Source organism: Emydura macquarii, unplaced genomic scaffold, assembly GCF_026122565.2.
Source record: "Emydura macquarii macquarii isolate MOO-44397 ecotype Brisbane River unplaced genomic scaffold, CSIRO-AGI_Emac_v2 contig_378, whole genome shotgun sequence".
Lineage (NCBI taxonomy): Eukaryota > Metazoa > Chordata > Testudines > Chelidae > Emydura > Emydura macquarii.
In genome coordinates this window covers 947,376-972,059 of record NW_027130515.1, presented here as the reverse complement: position 1 = coordinate 972,059, position 24,684 = coordinate 947,376, and the positions used below count along the sequence as shown (strand labels likewise).

The 24,684-nt window shown below is 54.3% G+C and overlaps 1 protein-coding gene across 4 annotated transcripts in view; it reads right to left on the bottom strand.

Annotated features, from left to right (window-relative positions):
• Positions 1–814: 814 nt before the first annotated feature.
• UIMC1 (ubiquitin interaction motif containing 1) overlaps positions 815–24,684 on the bottom strand; it is a 49,514-nt gene continuing 25,644 nt past the window's right edge. For 3 of the 4 annotated variants that reach the window (XM_067535313.1, XM_067535327.1, XM_067535320.1), the window contains exons 4-15: positions 23,638–23,762; positions 22,125–23,279; positions 22,010–22,045; positions 19,610–19,674; positions 16,461–16,549; positions 14,031–14,110; positions 10,251–10,419; positions 5,825–5,903; positions 4,394–4,553; positions 3,169–3,232; positions 2,165–2,207; positions 815–1,243 (exon numbers count right to left, since the gene is read on the bottom strand). In XM_067535313.1, the coding sequence (XP_067391414.1) occupies positions 1,030–1,243; positions 2,165–2,207; positions 3,169–3,232; positions 4,394–4,553; positions 5,825–5,903; positions 10,251–10,419; positions 14,031–14,110; positions 16,461–16,549; positions 19,610–19,674; positions 22,010–22,045; positions 22,125–23,279; positions 23,638–23,762 (2,279 nt within the window). In that variant the 3' untranslated portion in view covers positions 815–1,029. The remainder of the gene's footprint in view (positions 1,244–2,164; positions 2,208–3,168; positions 3,233–4,393; positions 4,554–5,824; positions 5,904–10,250; positions 10,420–14,030; positions 14,111–16,460; positions 16,550–19,609; positions 19,675–22,009; positions 22,046–22,124; positions 23,280–23,637; positions 23,763–24,684) is intronic. The other variant, XM_067535334.1, reaches the window with a different exon arrangement.

Genomic DNA, 24,684 nt, shown 5'->3' with positions numbered 1-24,684 from the left:
CCCGTGGAACACACGGACGCGGTGCCGAGTGCGAGCTGCCCATGGAATGGGGCCCGCGTGGTCCTTGTGCTGCTCCCAGGCAGGGAGAGGCTGGGGGTGGAGTGGTGGGCATGGCTGGGGAGGGAGCAGGGGGAAGCCGAAGGCAGAGTCAGAGCGTGGCATCTTTCGAGGGCACCGGCCCCACAGCGACACACCCCACCTGGCTGCCCGGTGAGGGGGCCGGGCCGGGCGGCTGCCTGGGGTGGGTCTGTGGGGAGGGGAGGAGCCAGGCAGACCCCAGCTGGCCTGGCACACAGCAGAGCCCGACGCCCTGCGGTGGCCAACAGGCAGCGGCCCAGGGGCCGGCCACTCAGCGCAAGCCGGATCTCCCGGCCTGCGGGCAGGAGAACAGCCCTGCTCACTTCAGCTGGACTCTCCCTGCGGAGAGAGGCCCGTGGCCCCGAATCACTCCCACCCCCTTGCCCCCTGGGCACATGGCCAGGCCGCTGCTCGCCTCCAGCTGCCCCGTTCGCTCCTGCGTGCTCGCTAACGCCTCACGGGCAGTTTCCGGCGTCACCCCCCGAGCACGGCCGGCCTCGCAGCCAGCCATAGGAACTCGGCAGCCCGGAGCACCGGTGGGTGGGGAACGCTCCCCAAGGAGGGGGCGAGGCGGGGGGGGCTCACCCCCCTGAAGCGGGGCCTTGCTAAGACGCAGGCATTGCAGAATGCACCGCCTTTGACGGCGGGCCCAGCGAAGCACCGGGCACCAAGATTTCTACGTGCCGCTGCTCCTCCGCCCCCCTCCGGCCCCAAAGAAAGGACGCCCAAGGCTCCACCAGGTCACTGCGATTTCATAAAAACATCCATAAATATATTTCAGTGTCTCTAGCGGGCGAGTCTCTCCGCCGTGAGCCAGCACCGCTCACACGGGTGGGGCCTGGCCGCAGGCGGGCGCTGCCTGGGCTCTTGCTGGACAAGGCCCGTAGAGGCTACGGCCCAGCTGCCCCTTCGCTGGTGGTCCCTCGAGGTCCCTTTTCCATCACCCCCGGCTCAGAATTTCCTCCTCCTCCGCCGGCTGCCTTTGTTCTGCTGCCGGCTGGCCAGCCGATCCGCCACCTGCTGCTGGAAGTCTCCCGGGCAGCCCACGCCTTCCGGAACGGACCCAGGCGATGGAATGGGAGAGTCCCTGAACGCCACGTGTGGAAGGGCACGCTCGCAGCCCAGGCTGCACCCAGCTTCCTTCTCAGCGCCCAGTGGGGGGTGCCTGATGGAAACGGGGAGGGGAAAGCAAGAGATAAACAGCAACCCAGGCAAGAACCCGCATTTAACAGCGTCTAGGCCCAGCCACCCGTTCGCACCACAGGTGCGCCGCCCATTTCCTTTCCAGGCCCAAAATCTGGCTGGAGCAGAAGGGTCCCCACGCGTCCCAGCACAGCTGAATGGCCAGGGCTCAGGAGTGGGCGGGGAGCCGAGGGTCTAGCAGCCCAGGAGAACCCCAAACCTGGTTCCAGGAGCCCCAGAACCAGCTGTCACCTGCGCGTCCCTGAGCCAAGGCGGAAAACGACCCCTCTTCCTCACAGGGCTTCCCTACCCGGCCCCTGCCTGCTACACTCCTTCTCCAGCCCCTCTGCCTGCCGCGCCGGCCTGCCCTCAAAGGAGGGAGGGTGGGAAGGAGGGAGCGGCTTCTCTGCAGCAGAGCCTCTGCCCAGGCATCTCGTCAGCTGGCCCCAGCCTCCAGCCAGCTTGTCCTCGGACAACTGCGAGCCTGCCCACGCAGCGCTGCCCCTGCCAGCTGCAGGGGCTCTGAGCGTGTCCCACCCAAGCCCCGCTAAGGGCGGCTGGAGGGCAGGCAGGGAGTGCCGGGGGCCTGGCTCCTGCAGCAGACAAGTCGAGGAAGGAAGTGGCGAAGGTCTGGTGAGTGAAGTCTGAAGTGAGGCAGAGGCGGAGGCCTGGCTACGGCCTGCTTGGCCTTCCGTGTCGCTCCCCAGTCGTGCGGCAGCCGGCGGAAGCAGAGCCCCGACTCCTGGCCATGCGCAGAGCAGCTGCGGGAGAGGAGCTCACTCCGCGGGCTCTGCTGCAGCCACGCCGGGGCCGGGCACTGCCGCTCAGCAGACAGTGACTCTGCAGGACTGGGGCGCTGCCAGCAGGGAGATGAAAACGGGCAGTCCAGAAAGCACCAGCTGACCTGGGGTCTCCTCCTGCGCCCAGCACGGCCCCCGCATCCGCATCTGCAACGAGAGAACGCCCCAGAGCCTCACGTACGACGCAGCGGCACTCGCGGTCACGGGGCCAGCGGCACTGCTGAGTGCTGCCCTCTGCACCGCACCCGCAGGCGGCGCAGGGAGACCCAGCGACAGCACTCGGCTAGCAGGGCAGGGGCTGCACACGGGGGAGCTTAGCGTGCACCAGGATGTCGGGAAGTGGGCTAGGGGCATTTCACAGCCGCTTCCCAAGCCCTCACTCCCAGCTGGGCCGTTCCTGGCACTAGGCAGCGAGCCGGGTTCTGGCTGGGCCAGCTCTCGGCTCGCTGGCCAGGCAGTTGCACACCGCTCACTAGCATGCCTAGAGACCAGGGCCCCGTCCCTTCTCACAGACACTGGGGGAAGCCAGGGGTGCGGCGCCCCACTCCATGTCAGCAGCAGGGCTGCAGAGGCTGCCCCTGCCCTCTGAGCCCCATCCGGTATGGGGTGGGCTGGCCACTCTATCCCACAGGCCCTGGGCTGGCTAGAAAATCCACCCCCACCTCCGGCTGCCAGCTCTCCTCTGTCCCAGGCCAGGAACACGTCTGTGGGAGGGGCTGGCGATGTGGGGCACAAGCTGTACTGCAGGGGCGCAGCCAGCCCCAATGGCACCTGTGCACAGGGCGGGGAGGCAGGCCCGGGGCAGCCGGAGAGCAGGGTCCCTTGGAGGGATCTGGGCAGGCTGACGGCCATCGAGACCCTTTGTTACCGATGGGCTCAGAGCCCCTTCAAGCGCCTCGCACTCGTGTGCTCCTGCCCCGCCTGTTCCAGGCTCTGCCCATGCTAACAGAGCTCAGCAACAGCCCTGCAGAGACACGCTGCAGCTCCTCCCACTGCTGGGCAACAGTCGGCTGCCCCGAGGGCCTGGAGCCTTCTGACAGCGGGGCAGCCGCTGGCACAGGGGCTAACCGCGCTGGGAGGCTGGCCCCGACGCTGCGTGCTTCCCCACCTGCAGACGTGCACTCTGCCATCTCCAGCATGCTGAGCAGTCGGCCTGCGCTCCGCCCCACGTCCTGGGACAAAAGAAGAGAACACGGCGCCATCACAGCCTGGCAGAGCCTGCCCCCAGCCCAGCCAGCCTCTCCCAGGGACAGTGGCAGCGCAGCGCAATTCTCCGCCAGGAGAGCCTCTCGTCCGTGTTTGGCGCCAACCGGCCAGGTCAGGCTGGGCACTGGCATGAGCCCCAAGGGAGCACCGCAGGGCAGAGCTCCAGCAGCCCAGCGTGAATGGCAGCACGCCAGGCCCAGAGCAACTCTCCGGCGGGGGAGCAATGGAAGAACCAGCACCAATCACCACAGCTCAGAACGGATGCAAGAAGCTGTATCCAGCAAGCAGGCGGCACAGGCCAGTGGGGTGGCGATCCGGAGAGCAGGGCTGCAACCGTAGGCTCTGTCGCTGCCTTGCCACATGGCCCTGACCTGGCGGTGACGTAGCCTCCTCCGCTGTCGAACAGAGCGCAGGATGGCCTGCCTCCTTCGTGAAGCGCTCAGAGCTCTGGGTACAAGCAAGGTATCGGAGCAAAGCACCTGCAGCTCTGAAGGCATCTCGTGCCCAGGCTGAGCCAGGCAGCGCGCACTGCTGGGGCCCTGCCTCCCTCTCGCTGGACCCCGGAGGAAACGGAATCAGAGAAGCTGGGCCACACGACAAGCGTTGCCCCATTGGCCCAACCCTTTGGCACCCCTCTGTGGGCAGGGGCAGGGGCAGGGTGTGGGGCTGGACAGCGCAGGATCCAGCCTGGCAGACGGCACAGCTCCTCTTAGCCTTCGCTGTCTCATCCACTGTAACCATCTCCTGGCTGTGCTGTGCGGCCGAGCGGCGAGACAGCCAAAGGCTGCGTGCTCTGGGCCCAGCACGTCTGCGCACCACCTCCCCGAAGCAGGAGCGTTTCACCCAGGGCGTGAGGCAGAGCGGGCCGGGCTGCTGAGCGGAGGAATGCACATGGCACCTTCCCACCGCGCTGGCCAGCGGGAGGGAGGCAGAAGCCCAGCACGGAGATGTCTGGCTTTGCGCTGTGGAGGGAGGGGCGAGTGCCCCTGGGGAACGGGGCAGAGACGCAGGCAGAAAGGCGCTGCAGTGCTCGGGACTGCAGCTCGCTTGGCTGCATCCTGTCCAAAATCATCAACCACCAGCGTCCTCGTCTGTGTCAAACTCCCACGGATGCAGAACAAACCCACCTGTGGCCTCTGAACGGTGAGGCTGGACTCCACCTTCACTTTGGCACTGCGCAGCCGCCGGTGTCCCTGAGCGTCGCTGGCTGTCTGAAGGCAGCCGTCCACGTGCCTCTGATACTGCGCCAACGGCACCAGGGCCTTACAGAGGTAGCACTTCTCACACCTGCCAAGCAGGACAGGCAAGAGCAGCGCGTTAGGATTGACTCTGCGGCTGCGCTCCTGCTTACGACCAGCACGGCGCTTTTACTTCCCCAGGCGCTTCCACCGATGAGGCATGTCCGTGGAGCTGCACCGGCTCAGTGGGATCGCCAGTAAAGCCAGCCTGATGCCAGTCAAAACAACTGAGTGATCAGCCATTTTCCCTGTCTGCTTCTCTGTCCCCTGCTGCTGCAGCCGTGGGAAGGTAATGAAATCAGCTCGGCAGACTGGCTCAGACATAAAACACCCTGTCAGACAGCTGAAATGAAGTGTTCAGGGGGTGCAGAAGGGAGTTACATTTTGCTGGAGAAGCAAACCGAGCATGTTAAAGCACAGAGCCATGTTACTAGGGCTGGATGAACTCGTCTGACTAACAAAGCACATCTTTCTCTATTTCACAGCACACACAATGAGCAGGTACTGGCACCTTTCTTGCCCTTCTGGGTTCACCCGCCTTCCAGCCCAGAGCCTGTCCGGGCAGGGTTAGCCTGGCCCTGGCGGAGAGCGGTGGGTAACAGGAGAGATGTCTGTTCCTGGGCCCCATTCTGCTCACTATGCTCTGCAGTACGTGCACGGAGAGACGCAGTGGGTACTTCTCCTCCATTTTCTTTCCAGTCATTGCTGATTACCCAGATAATGTGTCTAAACAGAAGCTGTCCTCTCTGTAATTAGCCTAATTCCATTAGTGATGTTGCCATCCACTGCTTGCAATGGCAAAATTACTTCCACGGCAGGGATTTTACTGTCAGATCCTCTCTTATTTTGCTCTGTGTGGGTGGGAGGAGGTGGGGCTGCACAGGGAGAGATTAAACAAAGCCCTGCAAGGCTGAGTGTCTAACTGAATTAAGACTATCACTCCAGGTGCCACCCTGTCAGCCCTCCCCTCCTCCCCTCCCCTTTTCCCAGGGCTGCTGCACTCAGCTCTCCGCTCACAAACTGGCTGGCCTGGCCACTTGGCACCAGCAGCAACTGGCCCCCCCAGACTAGCCCCTTTGCGACTGCACAGCCACTTGGCTGAAATAAATAAAATGCAAACCAGCGTCTGAAAAGACCCCATTTCCTTTTGGCTTGTCTGAGGGCGCTCGGATACCACCGAGGGCTCAGATGCTACAGTGATGGGCACCAAGAGAAGAACACAGATTACCGAGACATTGCTGCCCAGCCAACTCCAAGAAAGCAGGAATAAAGAACTGGCTGTACAGAAACAAGCTCCAGGAAGCCAGCAGACCTACTTACTTGTCAATGGCTACGGATGTCGGGACATCTCTGCCTCCGCCAGCTCTACTCCTTGTTCCTATTTGTCGCTGAGTGAGCACTTAAGAGACAAACACACAGAAAGTTACCCATCTGCCAGGCAGCCTCTCCCTTCCGGACGGCATCCTGGGGCTTGGAAGGCACCTTGGCTGGGAAATGTGTTACAAGCTCCCCCCGCCCCAGGCACAGCCTGGCAGCAGCGACATGCGTGATGGGGAAGGCAAAAGGAGCACTGGGATGTTGGTGGGTGGAGTCTCCCTTCTGGAAACCCTGCAAGTGGCTCTGCTGGGATCCTAAGAACCTGCTCCCCTTCCTAAACCCCACCGAAGGCCACCGCAGGAGGGGATCCGCCAGGCCCTTGGGAAGGGGCTTCTGCTCAATAGTTTAAGGAAAGTCCATGTGAAATGGAGCAACAGCCAACAAAAGAAGTTACACAGCTGGCCCAGTGCCTGAGATACAAGGCCAGCTGCTGTGCTGCTCCCCCATTTACCCAGCTCAAGGACAGGGCAGAGGTGGGTCTGGTGAGCCCTTCCCCTGGATTGGGTGAGGGCTGGATCAGACTCCGGGTGGGTTCTGCTGATAATGGACAAACACAGCAAATCTCAAGTCACTTCCGTGTGTGGAGGGGGGGGGGGGAGAGTCCCACCCTCCGCTGCCACGTGCTGTGAGATCTAGGGGGAAGCACTCCGCAGGAGCGGCTGTTCTCTGGGCGAAGGAAAGGGCTTCCTCCACCCGAGTGCTGGGCGACTGCACTGCACCGCACCCTTTTCCAGCCTGGCATTCTGATGGCTGGATCCAACAATTGCTATTTCTTCAGCAAGCCCAGCAGCTCTGCTCGCCAGCCGTCTGCAGGGAGACGTTCTAAGTGTTTGTCTCTTTCAGTTGAATTCCCCTCAGCAGATTCCTGCCGACAAGCCACCGCCTAAGCTCCTCAGGGAGTGTTTCCGATATCCTCCACCCGCTCCGCTAGGGGCTCAAAACCAGATGTTGCTTGAAGTACTCGGGCAATCTGGCACCAGGGACAAAGTGCAGGAGAGCTGTTTTACAGGCTGGTATCAGAGCTTCCGGCACTAGCTGCTCTCAGCAGGCAAACAGCCTGAATCAGTGACACAGGTGCTATGGACCTGAAGTGTTTGCTGAGGCATCACAGATCAGAGCCTGTGCAGAACAGAGAGAACCCCTGTCATTCTGAGCTCAGCCCGGTTCCTGAAGCAAGCCCTCACTTTCTTTTATCCTTGGTGCTGCCACAGCAGGCCAGCCAGGGACCAGTGCGAGTGGCTGCCTTTCTGCACCCACCGACCAATGTGCAGCCTGGGAACCTCCCAGGAGCTCCTGGGGCCTAGGCAGAGAGGCCGATGCTGGAGAAATGAGCCTGACAGTGCTTTCTGCGGTGTGAATATCTGTCGCTGGGTGACAGACCAGCTACACACAGCCCACGAGCAGCCGCTGCAGGGACTTCTTTGTTCTTGTCTAAGCTGGATCCGATTTGAACCAGTGGCCCAGCTGAGAGAGGTTCTGACCCCCACTACTAACTCCTCGAGGCACCGAGTCTCAGAGCCCCCCCAACTCGTGTGTGTGTTGCCAGTGTGTGAGAGCAGCTCTCTCAATGGGGGTGCAGCTGTTAATATTCCTTTAACACTGTCTCAGGACGCCGGGTGCAGGTGTTAATCAGTTCTATTTTTTCCAGAAGCAGTGTGCACATCTGGCATGGCAGGCCGCTTCAAAATCTTCGGGACCAGCACTACAGAGACACGCGGGACGGCCCCCAACTGTGCCAAGAGCAGCAGGAGTACAGGAGAACTGAGAGACGCAGGCAAACAGCGGAGCCAGCTTGCTAGCTACGGTCTCAAATCCTAGACAATGCGGGCTGGAGGGGACCTCAGGTCATCTAGTCCCACCCCCTGCTCACAGCGGGACCAGCCCCGACTAAATCAAATGCCGACCAAGAGTGCGCCATTATGCGCACACACGCTGGCTAAGACTGATCCCTAGAGAGAGGCTTTTCAGAGAAGAACCTCAAGAAAGAAAGCACCTCCAGGAAGCAGTGCTCAAAGAGACCCACCCCACCCCGACCCCCAGACAGAGCGCTTCTGAACTCCAGTACACTATAGGTACATCTACACTGGAATAAAAGACCCACGGCACAGCCACAGATGGCTCAGGTCAGTTGACTTGAGCTTATAGGGCTAACAATTGTTGGGCAGATGTTCAGGCTCAGGCTGGAGTCCAGGATCTAGGACCTCTCCCCAGCAGGGCCCCAGAGCCTGGGCTCCACCTGCGCCTGCATGTCTACACTGGGCAGCATGACAAAGAATCGGGGTGGGGGGAGGAGGGAGCACATGAGTGCCCAGTGTGACGCCGTGGCCAAGAGGGCAAATGCAATCTTGGGATGTGTAACCAGGGGATCTTGAGTAGGAGCAGAGAGGTTATTTTCCACGCTGTGTCTGGCGCTGCAGGAATCCCATGTCTAGTTCTGGAGTTCACAAGTCAAGACGGATGTTGGTCTACTGGACAGAGCTCAGAGAAGAGCCATGAGAATGATTAAAGAGTTAGAGACCTGCCCTAGTGACAGACTCCAGGAGCTCCAGCTATTTAACGTGAAGAGCAGGTTAAGGGGTGACTTCATTATGGTCCAGAAGTACCTACATAGGGAACAAATACTTACAACTCTAGCAGAGAAAAGTCTAACCCCATCCAGTGTTCAAACTGGAAATAAGACAAAACATTTTGACAGTGGGGGCAACTAACCTCTGAAACCATTTCCCAAGAGTCGGGCTGGATTCTCCATCACTGGCAATATTGAAATCAAGGCTGGCTGTTTTTCTAAGAGCTCTGCTCTGCTCTGGGAATTATAGCGCGCACAGCCTGTAGCACACGCACAATCCTGGCTGAGGGGGCTGGGTGACTGGCTTTGTGGGCCTGGCACTTCTGCAAAGGTGTAGGAGAGGAGCATGGTGTGGTCCAAGAGGGGCCCTGGATCCAGGGATTGCAGGAGGTGGCCAAGGCTGGAACATGGACTGACTCCGTTCAGTAACGCACTGACTGCAAGGCAATTCTAAAAGAGTTGGACATGTGATGAGTGCTGGAAAGCCCCTGGGCAGGCGGCAGACTGAACCAGGCAGAGGGGAGGAGCGTCTCTCTCACACACCTGCTCTCAGTGGTCCTCAGCAAGAAAGAGTTAGAGAACCTGTTGTGTGTGCTACCCTCATGGGTGGCACGTGCACCCCTCTTCAGGGAGGCTAGCCCCCTGCCCTGCCCCATCTGCCCAAGGCCCCGCTCCCCACTCCGCCCTCTCCCCGCTCTCGCCGGCACAGCCCTGAACCCCAGCCAGCGCCCGGAGAAGTCCTGAGCCCAGGCCACCCAAAGGAGCTGAGTCCCGCCACAGGAGGCATGTGGCGGGGAGGGAGGGTGGAGTGGAGGAGGGAAGAGGTGGGGCCACCATGGTCCAGGCGTCCCGGGCGGATCAGCAGCATCTGTGCCAGGGTAGCCTCCCCTAACCTATTATACCCACCGCCCATGGCTGTGCTCTTCGTACCCAAAAGGCTCAGGAGTGCGACTGGGGAGGTCCCAGATGATTGGAAAAAGGCAAATATAATGAACATCTTCAAAAAAGAGGAGGAGGAGGATCCAGGGAACTACAGACTGGTCAGCCTCACCTCAGCCTCAGACCCCGAAAAATCATGGAGCAGGTCCTCAAAGAATGTATTTTAAGGCACTTGGAAGAGAGGAAGGTGATCAGGAACAGCCAGCATGGATTCACCAAGGGCAAGCCATGCCTGACCAACCTGATTGCCTTCTATGAAGAGATGACTGGCTCTGTGGATATGGGGAAAGCGGTGGACGTGATATATCTTGACTTTAACAAAGCTCCCACAGTATTCTTATCAGCAAGTTAAAAAAGTATAGGTTGGATGAATGGACAAGTGGATAGAAAGCTGACTAGATCACAGGGATCTGTGCTGGGGCCGGTTTTGTTCAATATCTTCATTAATGATCTGCAGGATGGGGTGGATTGCTAGGCTGTTCTCAGTGGTGGCAGGTGACAGAACAAGGAGCAATGTCTCAAATTGCAGTGGGGCAGGTCTAGGTTGGATATTAGGAAAAGCTTTTTCCCTAGGAGGGTGGTGAAGCACTGGAATGGGTTACCTAGGGAGGTGGTGGAATCTCCATCCAGGGAGGTTTTGAAGGCCTGGCTTGACAAGCCCTGGCTGGGATGATTTAGTCGGGGTTGCTCCCGCTCTGAGCAGGGGTTGGACTAGATACCATCTGAGGTCCCTTCCAACCCTCATCTTCTCTGAGTCTGTGCTGAGACTCACAGCACACACCGCACATGGCTGCCGGGGCAGGAGAGGGAAATCTCACACGCACACACACATGGCCAAGGTACAAGAAAAAGTGCTTAGCAGACCTGGAACATCTTCATTTGCATCCTCTCCCACGATGCCATTACAGTACATGGCGTGCAGCTCGATCTCAGTGGCTGGAAAACCTTGATCACACAGTGGGCATGACACATTGTCATCAGCTGAAGGGCTGCATTCAGATACTTTTTTCCCAGTTTCTTCATCTCCATCAGCCTGAGGAAGTGGACAGGAAATCAGATAAACAGAACTTGCTGTTTCATTCTTCATGCTAACCCTAACACGCCTGGCTGTCTTGCAGCTTCTTACCCTCCCACAGACACTTCACTTCCACTGAACAAGTCAGATCTCGTAACTGCATTTACTAATTGACTGCAGGAGTGAACACTGCAGCGCTAATATCAAATGCCTGTTCCAAAGGCAACGTACTGCTGAATCATGATGAGGCGTCTCTGGAGAGCCAGGCATTCCACTCAAGGCAAGGATCACCTGTGCTGCCACTATGCATCACTGGGCAAAACATAAAGTGTCCCTACATGAGACCCCAAGAAAGCCGGGAAGCAAATGAAATGCGACGCATGAAAAATTCAGGTGGCAACGCAAGAGTTCAACATGTGACTTAGGCTCGCCAGTCCCTCGCCATGTCCCAGCCCAGCACAAGCTGCACGTCTGGGAACGTGACATCTCAGAGAATGAAGGGAGGCGCCCACCCTCCCGCTGGTGGGCTAAGAGCACTGGCAAGGTTCCTCCTGTCTCCAGGACACGGTCCGGGTAATGTGAGTAGGGACAGAGGCAAAGGATGAAAGATAAAGGCAAGATGGTGTGACGAAGTGGAGATATTCCTGGGGTTTTCTTTGAGCGCTGTGTGTGAGCCTCAGTTTCCCCATATGTTACTCACGTATTTCGGTGATGGGACCTGGGCGTGTGATCATTGCAGAGACCACTAGAGGGCAGATGGGCCGTCCCCAGCCACACGTCCGCAGACCTGGCCAGGACCCCCTGCCCCGGCCCAACCAGTTCTTACAGATCGTGGCGGGTGGAGACCAAGAGCAGACCCATCAGAGAGGCAGCAGTCTGACTAATGCTAGGAACCGCCAGCTGGCCGACCTAGGAGGCTCCTGAGCGTTTAAGAAGAGGACAGAAAGAATGTTTCCCACAGCCAGGAAAAGGTCTGTTTAAATATTAACTAGCTAGAAGGAACTTCCAGAAAAAGAATCCTGGAGACGTGGCTCTGCTAGGGCTCTGCTGTGACACACACCATCAGCTGCAGAACTGACGTGACTTCCTTCTAACAGCGCAAGTTCAGGGAAACGGTCACGAGGGGCAGGCTGGCTGCCCAGCTCCTGCTGTGTGGAGCGTCCTAGGACTCGGGCTGTTGCTTGTTAAAGAATCTGCATTGCCAATTCAGAGCCTAACCCTGGACGCCCTGGCCTGTGTTTATGTCAGGAGTCCCACCGATTTCAGTGCAGCTCCTTTGTGCGTAAGAGTTTGCAGGACTGGGCCTGAATCTAATAACGCACCTCAGAAAATGCCCCTGCTCTGCTGGCTGACGGGCGCTCAGCACAGAGCACCAAGGACAGCCAACTCGCGCCGTATCTTTCCAAAGGAACCTGACGCCAAAGTGGGAGAGCTGGAGTGAGAGTTTCTCCGCTCCACTGTGGGTTGTTCCGTTACTGCACCGGCACTGCCACGCCCTTCTCCCTCTCGTTAAGCTCCATTACACCTCGTGTGTCATGCAGACATGCCCAATAGGAAAGCCCAGATCAGGTCGGTGTTACCCTAATCAGACAACACAGACAGATGTGACGAGACAACAGCCGGCACGGCTCCTTCTCCTTTCCACTGTACAAGCACTCACACTGATCACATCTTTTGCAAATACCAAGTGTCCAAAGACACCACTTAAGCTGTCGCTGTAAAGAACTCAGTTAGCATGTGTAAACACAGCACATCACGGAGCCTGTCACCCCTTCCCTGAACTGCTTGTGCCGAGCCTTACGAGAACGGCTTTAGGAAACCGGAACCGCCCGACCGCCTGCCTGCTAAGCCAGATCAGGACAGCCCCACTCTCGAATGGGAGAACCAGCCTGCACGACGCAGGGCCCAAGCACCCAGCACAAAGCGGCACAGGCCCGGAGGTCTCAAGTTCAAGGGCAGGCTCGGGCCCTGACACTTATTGGGAGAAGGCGGTCTGCCTGTTACACAGCTCGCCTGACACTAACGACCAACCCATGCGACAAGTGGCTGAAGGCTGAAAGCCCAGCCTTGGGCCCATTGCCAATGTTAGCTCTGTAAAGCAATGCCTAGGAAGTGTACCCGCACTCTATTGCTGGATGCGCTGTCACGGAGATCATGCCCACGAGCTGTCTACATGGAAGCACGAGACCCATGGGCGCTACCTATACATCATAAGGGACAAGCCCAGTGTTTGGCCATTATCCCCTCTTAAAACAGCAAAGTGTGAATGGCCACGGCTGTCTGAGAACTGCTGTTCACGCACAGTGGTGGCTGGCTCCCCCTGCTGCACTATCTAAATGAGGGCATGTCTGCACTACAGACGGAAGTCGACCAGGGCTAGGTCAACTTGCAGCAGGAGAGCACAGATGCTGGTTTGTTAAGAGGCCCGTGACAAGGAGGCATCGCAGTGACAGACACCCTGTCACGCTGCAGAATCCCTGAATTTGTTTTTCACAAATGAATCCTCTTCTCAAGAGCGCTCAAGAGTTCCCTGTACTCACGTCTCTATCGGAGCAGGACTTGGGAACCCCTCTGATTTTGCTTGGTAAATTAACACACACAAGAAGTTCTTATAGTAGCAGGAGCTGAAGTCGGCTGTCATTGCTGTGACAGCGGCACAGGGTGCTAACACAGCAGTGGGGAGGCAGCACTTATTTCCACCATGCGGCCGGCTCTGCCCGGCATAAAAGCTGTGCTGTCCCCAGGCTCTCTGCTACGCTCATCTTTGGGCGCCACAGTGGGTCCGGGATCTCAGGCTCAATCTAACCCATCGAAATCAAACCTCCCCACTCACCCCCTCCGAGAAAGCCTGGGGACAGCCAGCAGGCTTTGCAACATGCCCTGAGGGTCAACAGCTTTGTCTGAGTCACATCCTCACACTGAGATTCACCAAGTGGAAGTTCAGTCATCGCATGGAGTCACAGATACCCAGCAGGACCTTTCCAAAGCTTCCGGTATCCCCCTGCATCACTGAGACACTTTGGCCCCTTCCCTCTATCCTTAGGGCACGCAACTGGCAAACAGATGGCTGCCATCCTGTAGCACAACCATGGGTGTGGCTGGGTAGCCATCAAATGGATCGGCAGTGACCACTTCAACTGATCAAGGTGCTCCAAAGGGAGCTCCAGGCAGTCGTTGGGCAGCTGTTAATTGGGGGAATCACGGAGGGTCGTTAGGGCCCTAGTGTCAGAGGTACACACCGTCCTCTGCCCTCAGGGAATCCACTAGAGTTCCTGGTGGAGCATGAGGATTTCCACAGCAGCTGAGTCTAACAGAGGGACCGGGGCCTGGTCTACACTTACAATCTACATCAACATAGCGAAGGTGTGACTAAGCCACACTCGAGTGCTGTAGCTATGCTGCCCTAAGCTCCGGTGCAGACGCGGGGAGGCTGATGGCAGAATGCTTCCACAGTCTCACCTCGTGCTGCTCATGGAGCTGGCGTTCCTACAGCGACAGAAACCCCTTCCGTGGGGCTTCCAGCAGCACAGCCATGGCAGCTTCGCTACGCTGCTGTAGCGCTCACTAATGTAGCCATGGTCTGCAAATGGGATGCCTCACTGGCTTTTCCCCTTCAGGGGTTCCCTTACCTGCATAGGTGCATCTTCGCTGGCTGAACAGAGCTCTTCTCTCTCTGGCTCAATAGCTTCTGATGGGCTTGGCTGGGTCTCTGAAACAGAAGGATGCCATGTCAGCACGGGCTTGCAGGCCCCAACGCCATCCTTCGCTATCCCGTTCGCTTTACAGCCTTTTCACGTTTCGAAACGTTTCTTCGATTGGTCACAAACGTGAGCAGACCGTGGGTCACAGCACAGCTGGAGGAGAGGCTACAAGTCACAGCACAGGGAGGCAAGGACAAAGCTGCAGCAGCTTTACCGCTTATCGGCCAGTGGGACTAACTGGGACCCACGGAGCATGTGCAGTGGGTCTGCCGGTGAACAGTGCGAGAACAGAGCTCTCCCATGGTTGCAGTCTTTGTCACACGGTCACCCTCCTCTCCTGACCCTGATCTGCCATCCCAGGTTTTCAGTGTCAACAAAACACACAACCCGCCAGCTGCAGGAGCCTCTCTAAACTCTGCAATGAATGAGAACTGTTCCTACCACAGATTTCATAGCAAAGAGCCAGAATGGGGAACTCGGTGCAGGATCGAATAGGAGAGACGGTCCTGGAGAAAGCAAACAATTCACTTCCAATCAAGTTTGCTAATTAAATGTGAGATGGAAATTCCTTTTACCTCCATGCTTGTCATAATTTATAGAATCTTAGAGATGTCAGGCTGGAAGGGATCTCGAGAGGTAACCTAACCCAACCCCCTGCACTGGGGCAGGACCAACTAAACCTAGCCCAGCCCTGGCAGGGGTTTGCCCAACCTGTTCTTAAAACTATGATGGGTATTCCACAGCCTGCCTTGGAAGCTTGGTTCATAGCTTAACTCCCCTTAGAGTTGGAAGGTTTCCCTAATATCTAACCTCAATCCCCTTTGCTGCAGATTGAGCCCATCACTTCTTGTCCTACCTTCAGTGGAAATGGAGAACAATTGATCCCCGTCCTCTTTATAACAGCCCTTCACAGATTTGAAGATTGTTATCAGGCCCCCTCTCAGTCTTCTTTTTCCAAGACTAAACTTACCCTGTTTTTAAACCTTTCCTCATAGATCAGGATTTTTACATTTTTATCACTTTTGTTACTTTCCTCTGGACTCTCTGCAATCGATCCGTATCTTTCCTGAAGTGCGGCACCCAGAACTGAGCACGGTACTCCTGCTGAGGCCCCACTAGTGCTGAGCAGAGCAAAACGATTACTCCTGTGCCTTACTCACCACATTTCTGTTCATACACCCCAGAATCAGATTAGAATTTTTCACAACTGCATCAAATCGTTGATTCTCAATCAGTTTGTGATCCACTGTAACCCCAGATTCTTTACAGCAGTACTGCCAACTCATTCTCCATTTTGTAGCCGCGTGTTTGATTTTTTCCTTCCTAGCACTTCTCTTTACTGAATTTTCATCTTGTTGATTTCAGACCAATTCTCCAATTTGTCAAAGTTGTTTTGAATTCTAATCCTGTCCTCCAAAGTGTTTGCAAACCCTCCCAGTTTGATGTCAACTGCAAATTTTACGAGCCTAATCTCCACTCCATTATCCAAGTAATTAATGAAAATATTCAATAGTACGGGACCCAGGGCAGACCTCTATGTGATTCCAACTGGATGCACCCTCCCACTTTGACAGCAAACCATTAATAACTACTCTTTGCATATGGTCTTTCAACCAGTTGTGTACCCACGTTATAGTAATTTAATCCAGACCACATTTCCCTAGTTTTTTTAATGAGAACGTCATGTGGGACTTCATTCAAAAGCCTTACTAAAAATCTAGGTATATCACATCTAGTGCCCCTCCCTCTCCACTAGTCAGTATTCCTGTCAAAGGAGGAAATTAGATTGGTTTGGCATGATTTTGCTCTTGACAAATCCATGCTGGCTATTCCGTGTAACCTGTTCTCCTCTAGGTGCTCCAAAGTGGATTGTTAATAGCTTGTTCCAGAATCTTCTCAATGACTGAAGTTAGGCTGACGGGTCTATAATTCCCCACCCCCTCTTCATTCCCTCTTTTAAAGACAAGTGCCATGTCTGCCTTCTCCAGTTCTCTGGGACCTCCTCCATCCGCCATGAGCTGCCCAGCACATGCGCTAACAGTTCTGAGAGAGCGTCAGCTAGCTCCTTAGTATCCCGTGTGTAAGACGGATAGATTTGAAATTTTCTTGGTATGGAAGTTCTGCTTTAAATCAAGGGGCAAACGGAGTTTGCACAACCAAGAAAGGAAGTGAAACAGACACATGAAATTTCAGCTCTGTCAAAACCCAGCTGGGGGGAGAAATCTAGTTTTTTCTCAATGAATAAAAACAGAGAGAAAAATGTTGGACTCCCCTTTTTGAGAGAAGAATGGGGGTTTTACAGAGCAGGTGGCGTCTCCTGCCCCGTGCAAAGCTCAGTACATTTCAATAGGCTCTTACCAGGGCAAACGGTGATCTCTTCTTCAGCAGGGCTTTCTGTGGCAATGTCTGGGCTTCTCTTACTGCCGAGTGGGGTCAAGGCAGAAATGCTATCAAAACAAACACACAGACACATCAAATCAAATCAACCAATGTCACAGCATGCAGCTGCGTTAGACACAGACTCGAGGATCTTCAACTAGTCGCTCTCTGACACCCAGAAAGGACTGGGAGAACTGACAAACATACAGGTTTAAAATGCCATCCCAAGCAACTCACTGAAAGGAACTTCTCTTTTCTAGACGCCCCTGATAAAAGGATGTGGAGGGTCATTGTGTCGTGCGACAGGAGTAAAAATATCTGCTCAGAACTAAAAGACGCCTTTGATTCTTTCTGTTCTCAGTCCTAGGAGTTCTGCAGGTAGCCCCTGCCTATATCAAGGAACTCATTGGAGACAAAAGAGGAGGAGGTTTGCTTGACACTGTACTCCTTTTTCTTCCCATCCTTGCAGCTAATTTTTCTTTTTATCACTGCACATGGCTTTCTAACACAGTAGGAATGTGATACAGCTCAAAGCTTCCCCACAGCAAAGTCCTGCCAATGTTAGCTTGGTGGATCTTTTGTGCAGTGTTTAACCAGGCATGGCTCCTCTGTTTGACCTTCCACTTCCTCCATTTTCTCGATGGAGTGCAATCTCTTTAGGAAACAGGAAGACATTGCTGAGTAAGTCTGTCATGAGTGCTCTGCATGGCTTTCTGATGAGTCTGATCAAGTATGCAAGAACATTCTTTAAAAACATGAATCCCCACACTGACAAATAGAAGATTTATTAAACTCTACCACATGCCTTAGAGAGGCACCACTGATTTATGATAAATAACTGAATTCTGAAAGGAAACCTCAAGTGACTTCTCTTTCCAAATAAACCATCTCAAAACATTTGTTATGAGCCCGAGCTGAGCATGGTTTACTGGGTGTGTAACACCAGGGCTCACTTCAAAAGGACTCTCACAAAACAACTTGCTATGACATTTATAAAATGGGCTAATCAATTTAAAGTCAAACCACATTGCTTGCTACACCACCTGTCTCTTAGTAACGAAGCATCTACTCATTTCTTCACATTCCAATCTGCTGCACTCCGCACTAAGCCTGCAACAAATAAAACAGAGTGGGGGCACCAACGGCTGAGTGACTTCTGCTAATGCGTCTTCCACAGGCATTCCAACCCCCTCCGAAGCAACCCAGAGCAGTGTTTCTCCTGCATCTGCCCCGACACTGGCTGACCAGGATGCCCAAACATTGCCCGACAGGGGGCTGCAGTGGCAAATTGCCAGCAGCCAGATGGCTCACTTGATGTGCACAAAACTGAGAGGACTGCAGCCACGGTTATCTGAATACAGCTGGGCGGTTTGCTGACATGTGAGGTCACAGCATGCAGTGGCCAATCTCGGTCCCCATGAGGCCAGCCATCAGTTGCGTTAGAGAGCTCACTGGGTCACATTTTGGCATGTCGGCTGCACCCTGGTCACTCCTGCTCAGTGTTAAAAGATCCAACAGACAAATAAATCTGGACACAAAGGGCGAATCAGGAGCCCTCTGGAAAGTCTTCTGTTGGGAAGCTAGCATCCAGCCCAGCTGCTCTTACCAGGGTGCTTCTCCTGGACCCTGCTAGGGAGCTCCACCTTCTGACACAGGCTCTGTCTCCTGGTACCTGAAATGTTACACCCGCCTGTCCCCCTCTGGCAACTGGAAGGCCAGAGCTGCCTCTTCCTTCGTGTCACAACGGCCGGACCTCCTGCTGCTCAGAAGGGAGGGAAGGATCCTTTGGTCAGCCTTTTTCAGGGGATCAGCCTCAGCACCAGGTCTCAGGCAGTAACAGATTGAAACTGACATGACTGGTGTAGCCTAACAGGGCATACTCCCCCAGCACATTTTAGAAGGCATGAAACTTACCAGAGTTTGATTTATTTCACCCCCTCCCCTACCTGGGAAAGCTCTGAGCAGGAGCAGAGGCCAGCACTGCATCAGTTCACACTTGAAAGTTTTCTTCACAACCATAAGGGCTACAAACTTTTTGCATTTTTTAAATACTCTTACGTTCTGCAGAAGCCAGCAGCATAGGTGCCCTTGCTCCCCAGGGCCAGAGGTGAGCAACCACGTAGTATTCCCAGCCCTGCCCTTAATGTCAGATGTTCAGCCCAAACACTGCTCTATCAGTAAGAGTCAGCCGAGAGTGCAGAGCAGGCAGAGAAAAGGCAGCCGCTTTACGCCAAAATGTTTTTAATTATAAAACCTGGGAAAGCAATAGGAGAATCAAGCAGCTTCCCACAGCTGGGCTTGCAAGTACTGCAAATATTGAGACCTCCCTAGTAAATTGCTCCCCAAGTCCTCCCCATCTGCCTGCCACTCCCAGCTTATCCCTTCTGCCACTAACACCTGCCAACCGCCCATCCAATGTCTGCTAGTCCTACCGCGGGACACGGCAGAAGCCATCTCTCCCAGGGCCCTTTCAGAACCTGCTTCTACCAAAGAAAGAGGGAGGGGCAAAATCTCAGGAAAATCATGTTGCCATGGCCCATTCCTGCCACCTACTGAAGCCTGGCTTGGCTTTCCTGGAGTGCAGCTTTCCATCTGTGGCAGACGGGTGGCACTGTCTCTTTACCTTCTTCTCCGTTCTTTCCTCTTCTTTTAATATGTATTTTTAATAAACTATTCTACCATGCTGCATACTTGCCTTCCTGGAGAGACAACACGATCTTACTGCCGTATCTCATCCTTACTGCCCCAGCCACATCCTATTGCGTTCTTACATCATGCCGGATTAGACTGTGGGTGCCCAGGGCAAAGATCACGTCCTCTTAGCTGCAGTGTCGGGCACCTCGCACGTTTTGGGGTGCTATCGAACAACGAGAGTTCTGCTCTCCCTGTTATCTCTGATCTCCCTCTCGCCGACACCATGTACTTCTAGCGATATGGAACAGCAGCAAGCACAGCTAGCCTTTACTGCTCCAAACATTGCCAGGCACTGCAAATGCTCACCGCATGCCCAGAGCACTCCACAGCAATAGCATGTCGGGCTGCCGTGGGAGGGGAACAGGAATCCAGGTCGTGGGGGCAGAACTGTGCATCCAGGACCCAGGCTCTGAAATACCCCTCCTCCTCCTCACCTCTGTGTAATCTGCATTGGTTCCCCATCTTCAGGCACATCCTCTGCAAATAGCGCGTGGGAGGCCTGAAAAGGAAATAATGCTGATGATAAATAAATAAATATTCCATTCGCGCTGAAATTTGTCAGTCAGAGCCTGAAAATGGTGAGCTTTTTTTTTTTGGAGAACACTGATTAGCCAAATGTAATGAGGCTCATTGACCATTTGTGGACAACCAAGGGAACTGTAATGTAATTAACACACACGAGTGGTACCTGGCCCAGTCTGGGTAACGGGTAGGTGTACAGAAGGGCTCCCACAAGCCTGTCTGTAACAGCAGCCTCATTGCATTGGCTTGCCGCCAGGGGAGAAGGGTTGATCACAGAGGAACTGGCCGTGAGCACTCCAACTAGTGGGTGTGGTGGGACAATCCAGCAGCTTCCCCAGCAAGCCCACCAGCAATACACACCGACCCCAGAGAGCAGCCTGGCCGAGAGAGGGAACCTCCGGGTAGGGTGACCAGATAGCAAGTGTGAAAAATCAGGACACTTTTTTTTTTTGGAGGGGAAAGAAGGGTAGCTGCCTATATAAGACAAAGCCTCAAATATCAGGACGTCTGGTCACCCCAACTTCCAGGCTGTGACGACACCAGGAATTTTGGTCTAGAATTTCCCACCATTGTTGTCAGCTCCACTGCACTTACTGAAGCCCTCGGGCACCAGCAGGTCACTGGCAGCCTACTCTGAGCAGGTGAGGTGACACCGCGGTTAAGAACCGAACCTGGCTGCAGATCACCTACAATGGCTCAAGGTACACAGCTGGAGGTGAACGGGGAGGGGGCTGTGCTCTTCGGTTGTAATGGGAAAGGGGACCAGAAAGGAATTAACCGCATGCTCTTTTTTGTGCTTCTTTGTGACAGATAAAGACCTGGAGGGTTTTTTGCTTTGGGTTTTATAGAAAAATTTTCAGGCTTTTCTCCCTTAGAAATATCAGAAGTGTCAAATCCGCTCTTCTGGTTTTGCTGGAGAACTCCTTGGGGGTTCAAAAGATGTGAATTGTGAGCTCTTGCCTTGCATGTCTAACTAAGACATCTTGTTTTCCAAGAGTTCATTAGGCACTAGAGTTAAATACGTATTAACAAAAACCCCAACGTTTTAAACATCCTTCCTCTCTCAATTGCTTCAGTTTCCAGTCTCTTGTGACCCTGTCATTTCATTATTCTCCAGTCACCACAGAGTCTTCCCAGGTAAACAAGACCTGAATTTCTAATGGAAAAGACAAGGAGAAAAAAAATGCTTGTGACACAAACCTCTCAGGTCTTTTGTATCCATCATAAAGAAGCAAAGAAGGGCACAAGTCCAATTTTTTCCCTCTGCAGGTCACCTTTATATCTTGTTTAAATACAGACTCTAAATCCAAGCCCAAGAAAAAAAGAAGCAAAGGTTGAGCATGGACTGCACTGCACTTTTACTTCCTACAGAAAACGCAGACATGGCGCTTTTCCGGAGAGTGCTCAATATCACAAGACAGCTATCACAAAACAAGGCAAGTATCTTCCTATCAACTGGGGTAAATGATGAAATACACTTGAAAATAGGAACAAGAGCTGAGGCTTCAGTCCCAGAGAAGATACAGTTATACAATGATCTGGCAGTGAAGTCATTATGAAAAATGAGGGCTGAAAAAGGCTGACACAACCCTAAAATACAGCAATAATAAATACTTCATCTGACTAGCCATCAGAAACTTAGTAATGCCAGAAAGCTGCCTTCAGCACTACCTCCGGAGGCCTGAAAAGAGACGAATGCTGACATCTAGTGTCCATCAGGCAGAACAACGAAGGCCAGGCAGACAACACTGCAAACTCCCAATCAAGGACAGAAAACGCTTGGGCAAGCAGTGCGCACACAACCGTGGAGCAGTTCAGCGTGTGGGCTGCAGTAGAAAGAACTGAGAGAAAACGGTAAGTACAACAGCACAGGTGCCCCAACCACAGACCTGCCTGGAAGTGCAAGAGGAAATGGGCATGGCCTCAGCATGGTTTTGCCTGGAAAGCTTCTGCCTGCTACCTAGCTGCGGTGGCAAAGGTCCTAGACAGGTCACCGGGCCCCATTCACATGCTGGTGGTGCTGAAAGCACTTTGCCAGCCCTGCCTGTGACTGCGCTACGCTTTGCTCTCAGCCGCTCTCTATCCTGAGAGCCTTGTGCAGACTGGGATAAAGCTCTGCAAAGAGCGGGTGCTGTTCTGCAGCTGAAATGCTGCCTGGCACGCTGCTGTACATGGGGGAGCGCCTGGGGTGCTCGGTGTAGTCTGGGAGCTGAAGGCAGCAGCAGATGGGCCTCTCCCCTCTTTGGACTGAGCCGGATGAGGAGGGGAAGGAAGCAGCAGGTGCACAAATATTAGAAACAAAAGGCACTGACCTTTGCTGGTGTCTGGTCTGTTGCACAGGCTGGACCCTAAACAGAAGTCAAGAGCATTATCACCCCCTGCTCACCCTATCTGTACAATACACACTACTGCCACTGACTCCGGTACCTGGCAATAGCTGGTGGTTGGCTCATCCTCAGATGTAGAGTTCTTTTCCTCCTCGAAGGTCTGCCCCGGATTCTGCTCTGCCTCCCTGTTCTTTGTGGAGAGAAGCCAGGATACACTCTCAGGCTCCTTCCTGCCTTCTGAGTCTCCATCTTCCGTATCGTCAGGAACTCCATTTTCCCTGTTTATTTGCTCCCCTTTCCCCTGCTCATTCTGGCTCAGGGGAGAAGAGCAGGGCACAACTGGCTCACCAAACTCCTTCTTCTGCAAGAGCTGCCTCTGAGCCTGCTTCAGGCTCTTCTGGTACACCTCCAGCTGGCACAAGATGACTCGGGTGTACTCATTTGGATCCAGCCCTTTGGGGCAGAATGGAATACCCCAGTAATAGCGCACTGTGTCTCTAGCATCTTCCTGCTTGCACTTTTCATCGGCCATGTTAAGTGCACAAAACTCGGGTGCTTTCTCAGACACCTCGCTCCACTGCCCGTGCTCAGCACGGACAGTGCCTTGCCCGCTGGGCCCAGGTTGTGGTGCACACGCCGGCCATCCTCTTCCACAGCTCTTCCTTGGAGAGCCGGAGGGCTCCAAGGCCCTGTTCTTCCGGAGCACTGCTGAGCCAGCAGCAGCAGGCTCTCCTGCAGAACTTCCAGTGCCGGCCAGAGGCTGCTTGTCTTGTTCCCCACCCACTGCTTTTGAAGTGCCACATGACCCTGAAAACAGTCTCCGAGACATCAGTCGCCGAGCGCCTGGAGTGTTCCGGGCAAAGGTGGGAGTCAGGGAGCCCAGGTTTTCACCAGGAGTGCTGGGTGACGTGGCGCTGGGACTGCACCTTGCTGGTGAGGATGGCTGTTCATTTGTCCTTGTTAAAGGCCAGCTCTTCCCTGGAGATATGATGATGCTGGATACTAGTGAGCTTTCAACTATGTCCTGGCTTAACCTACTCAGCACTACCAGAGGGCTCTTGGTGACATCTGTCTGTCCAGTGCCGTCAGCTGCTGGGCTCCATGAGTGGGAGCTGCACTCCGAACGCGGGGAGTCGGGGCAAGGTGGCTCAGCTCCAGGGATACCCGACTTCCCTCGCTCAGCTGGGTGGCTCTCCGCTGGCATGCACGCTGCCTGTGCAGGATGTGGTGCCGGGGAATCCGAAGGCTGGCAGCTCTGAAAAACAAGAGATTTGCTTTCCAAAAGATACGTTCTTTATTAAAAAAGAAAAAATGGCAAGGACATTGGCCACGCATGCTCTGCCATCCCCCAGAGCGCAGAATGCAGGGCATACGCAGGCGCGGTGCTGCACGGCCAGAAAGAACTCGACACCGAGCACTACAACACAAGGAACACCTGAGATTAGTCCCCATGTGCTTTACAAGTCCCCCAGACCGCTACAGCCCTCCCAACAGGCCACTGAGCTAGCCAGGCCCCCCAAGATGCCTGTCCTGCACGTCAGGCAACGGGGGGTGGGGGGAGATGATGATATGAAGCAACATTTCTGAAAGCCTCTTCACAAAGGCTCACTTACATTGAGGCTCTCAGCAATGGCCTTCCTCAGGAGCTCCTCTTCTTCCTCTTCCTGGCAGTTCACTTGTCTGGCTTCCTGCTCACTCATTTTTAGAGCCAGTGCGAACTGCTCATCTTCAGTCATCTCTACAGAAAGAAGAAAGGGTAACACCTCCTGGTTGTCCGTACGAGGGAAGTGAGGAAAATTAACCCAAATTAACTAAAGGAATGAACTTGAAGTGGGTTAGTTAGCCCACATTAAACCACTATTTGGATGCTTTTAATTCAGAATTAAAGTGGCCTTCATTCAGTATTTTAATTCACTTCAGAATTAAAGGGGGTTAATTTGGTTTTGTTTGTTTAACTTCTGAATTGGGGGGTTCACACAAGGGTTTAATGTGGTTTAACTAATCCACTTCAAATACACACCTTTAGTTAATTCAGATTAAAATTCCTGGATGTCCCCATGTAAACAAGCTCACATGAACACCCAGCATGTATATGGCACCTGGAGGAAAGTACCTAGGGACTCTCATATTCCTAGGATAAAAACTTACCCAGAGCAAAACTGTTAAATCTCAGCTTTCCTTAAAAGGTACTTTTGATACTGGAACAGACAGTACTAAATAACAAATAATACATTTGTGCAATACTGAATCACTGAACCAAAGTCAGGAAATTCAGTTAAGGTTTCCATAGCAATCTTAACTCTGCCTCCTTTGGTGTATTCACTACAAAAGGACTTTTCATCCCCTCATCACTCAGCAGAGGTACATTTTGTATTGCTGCAGACAGTACGTGCACCTAAGGACACAGAAAGAAGCTAGACTTTGATCACAGAGCTCTGCATGAACGAGTATATTTATAAGGTACAGTCTTACTGGCAGAGCGGTATGGAAGAGAAGCAGCTCCTTTGTGTTATACTTTATTACTGGCCACACAACATGGCACGTTGCCCTGTGGTGTATGTGATCCTGGGAGGTCCTACTGAACAGGAGGGCAAAGGCACTGAGCCGTGCTCACCCCATACAGCAGGTGCAAGCTGTACCTGCTGGATAGTACAGAAAGA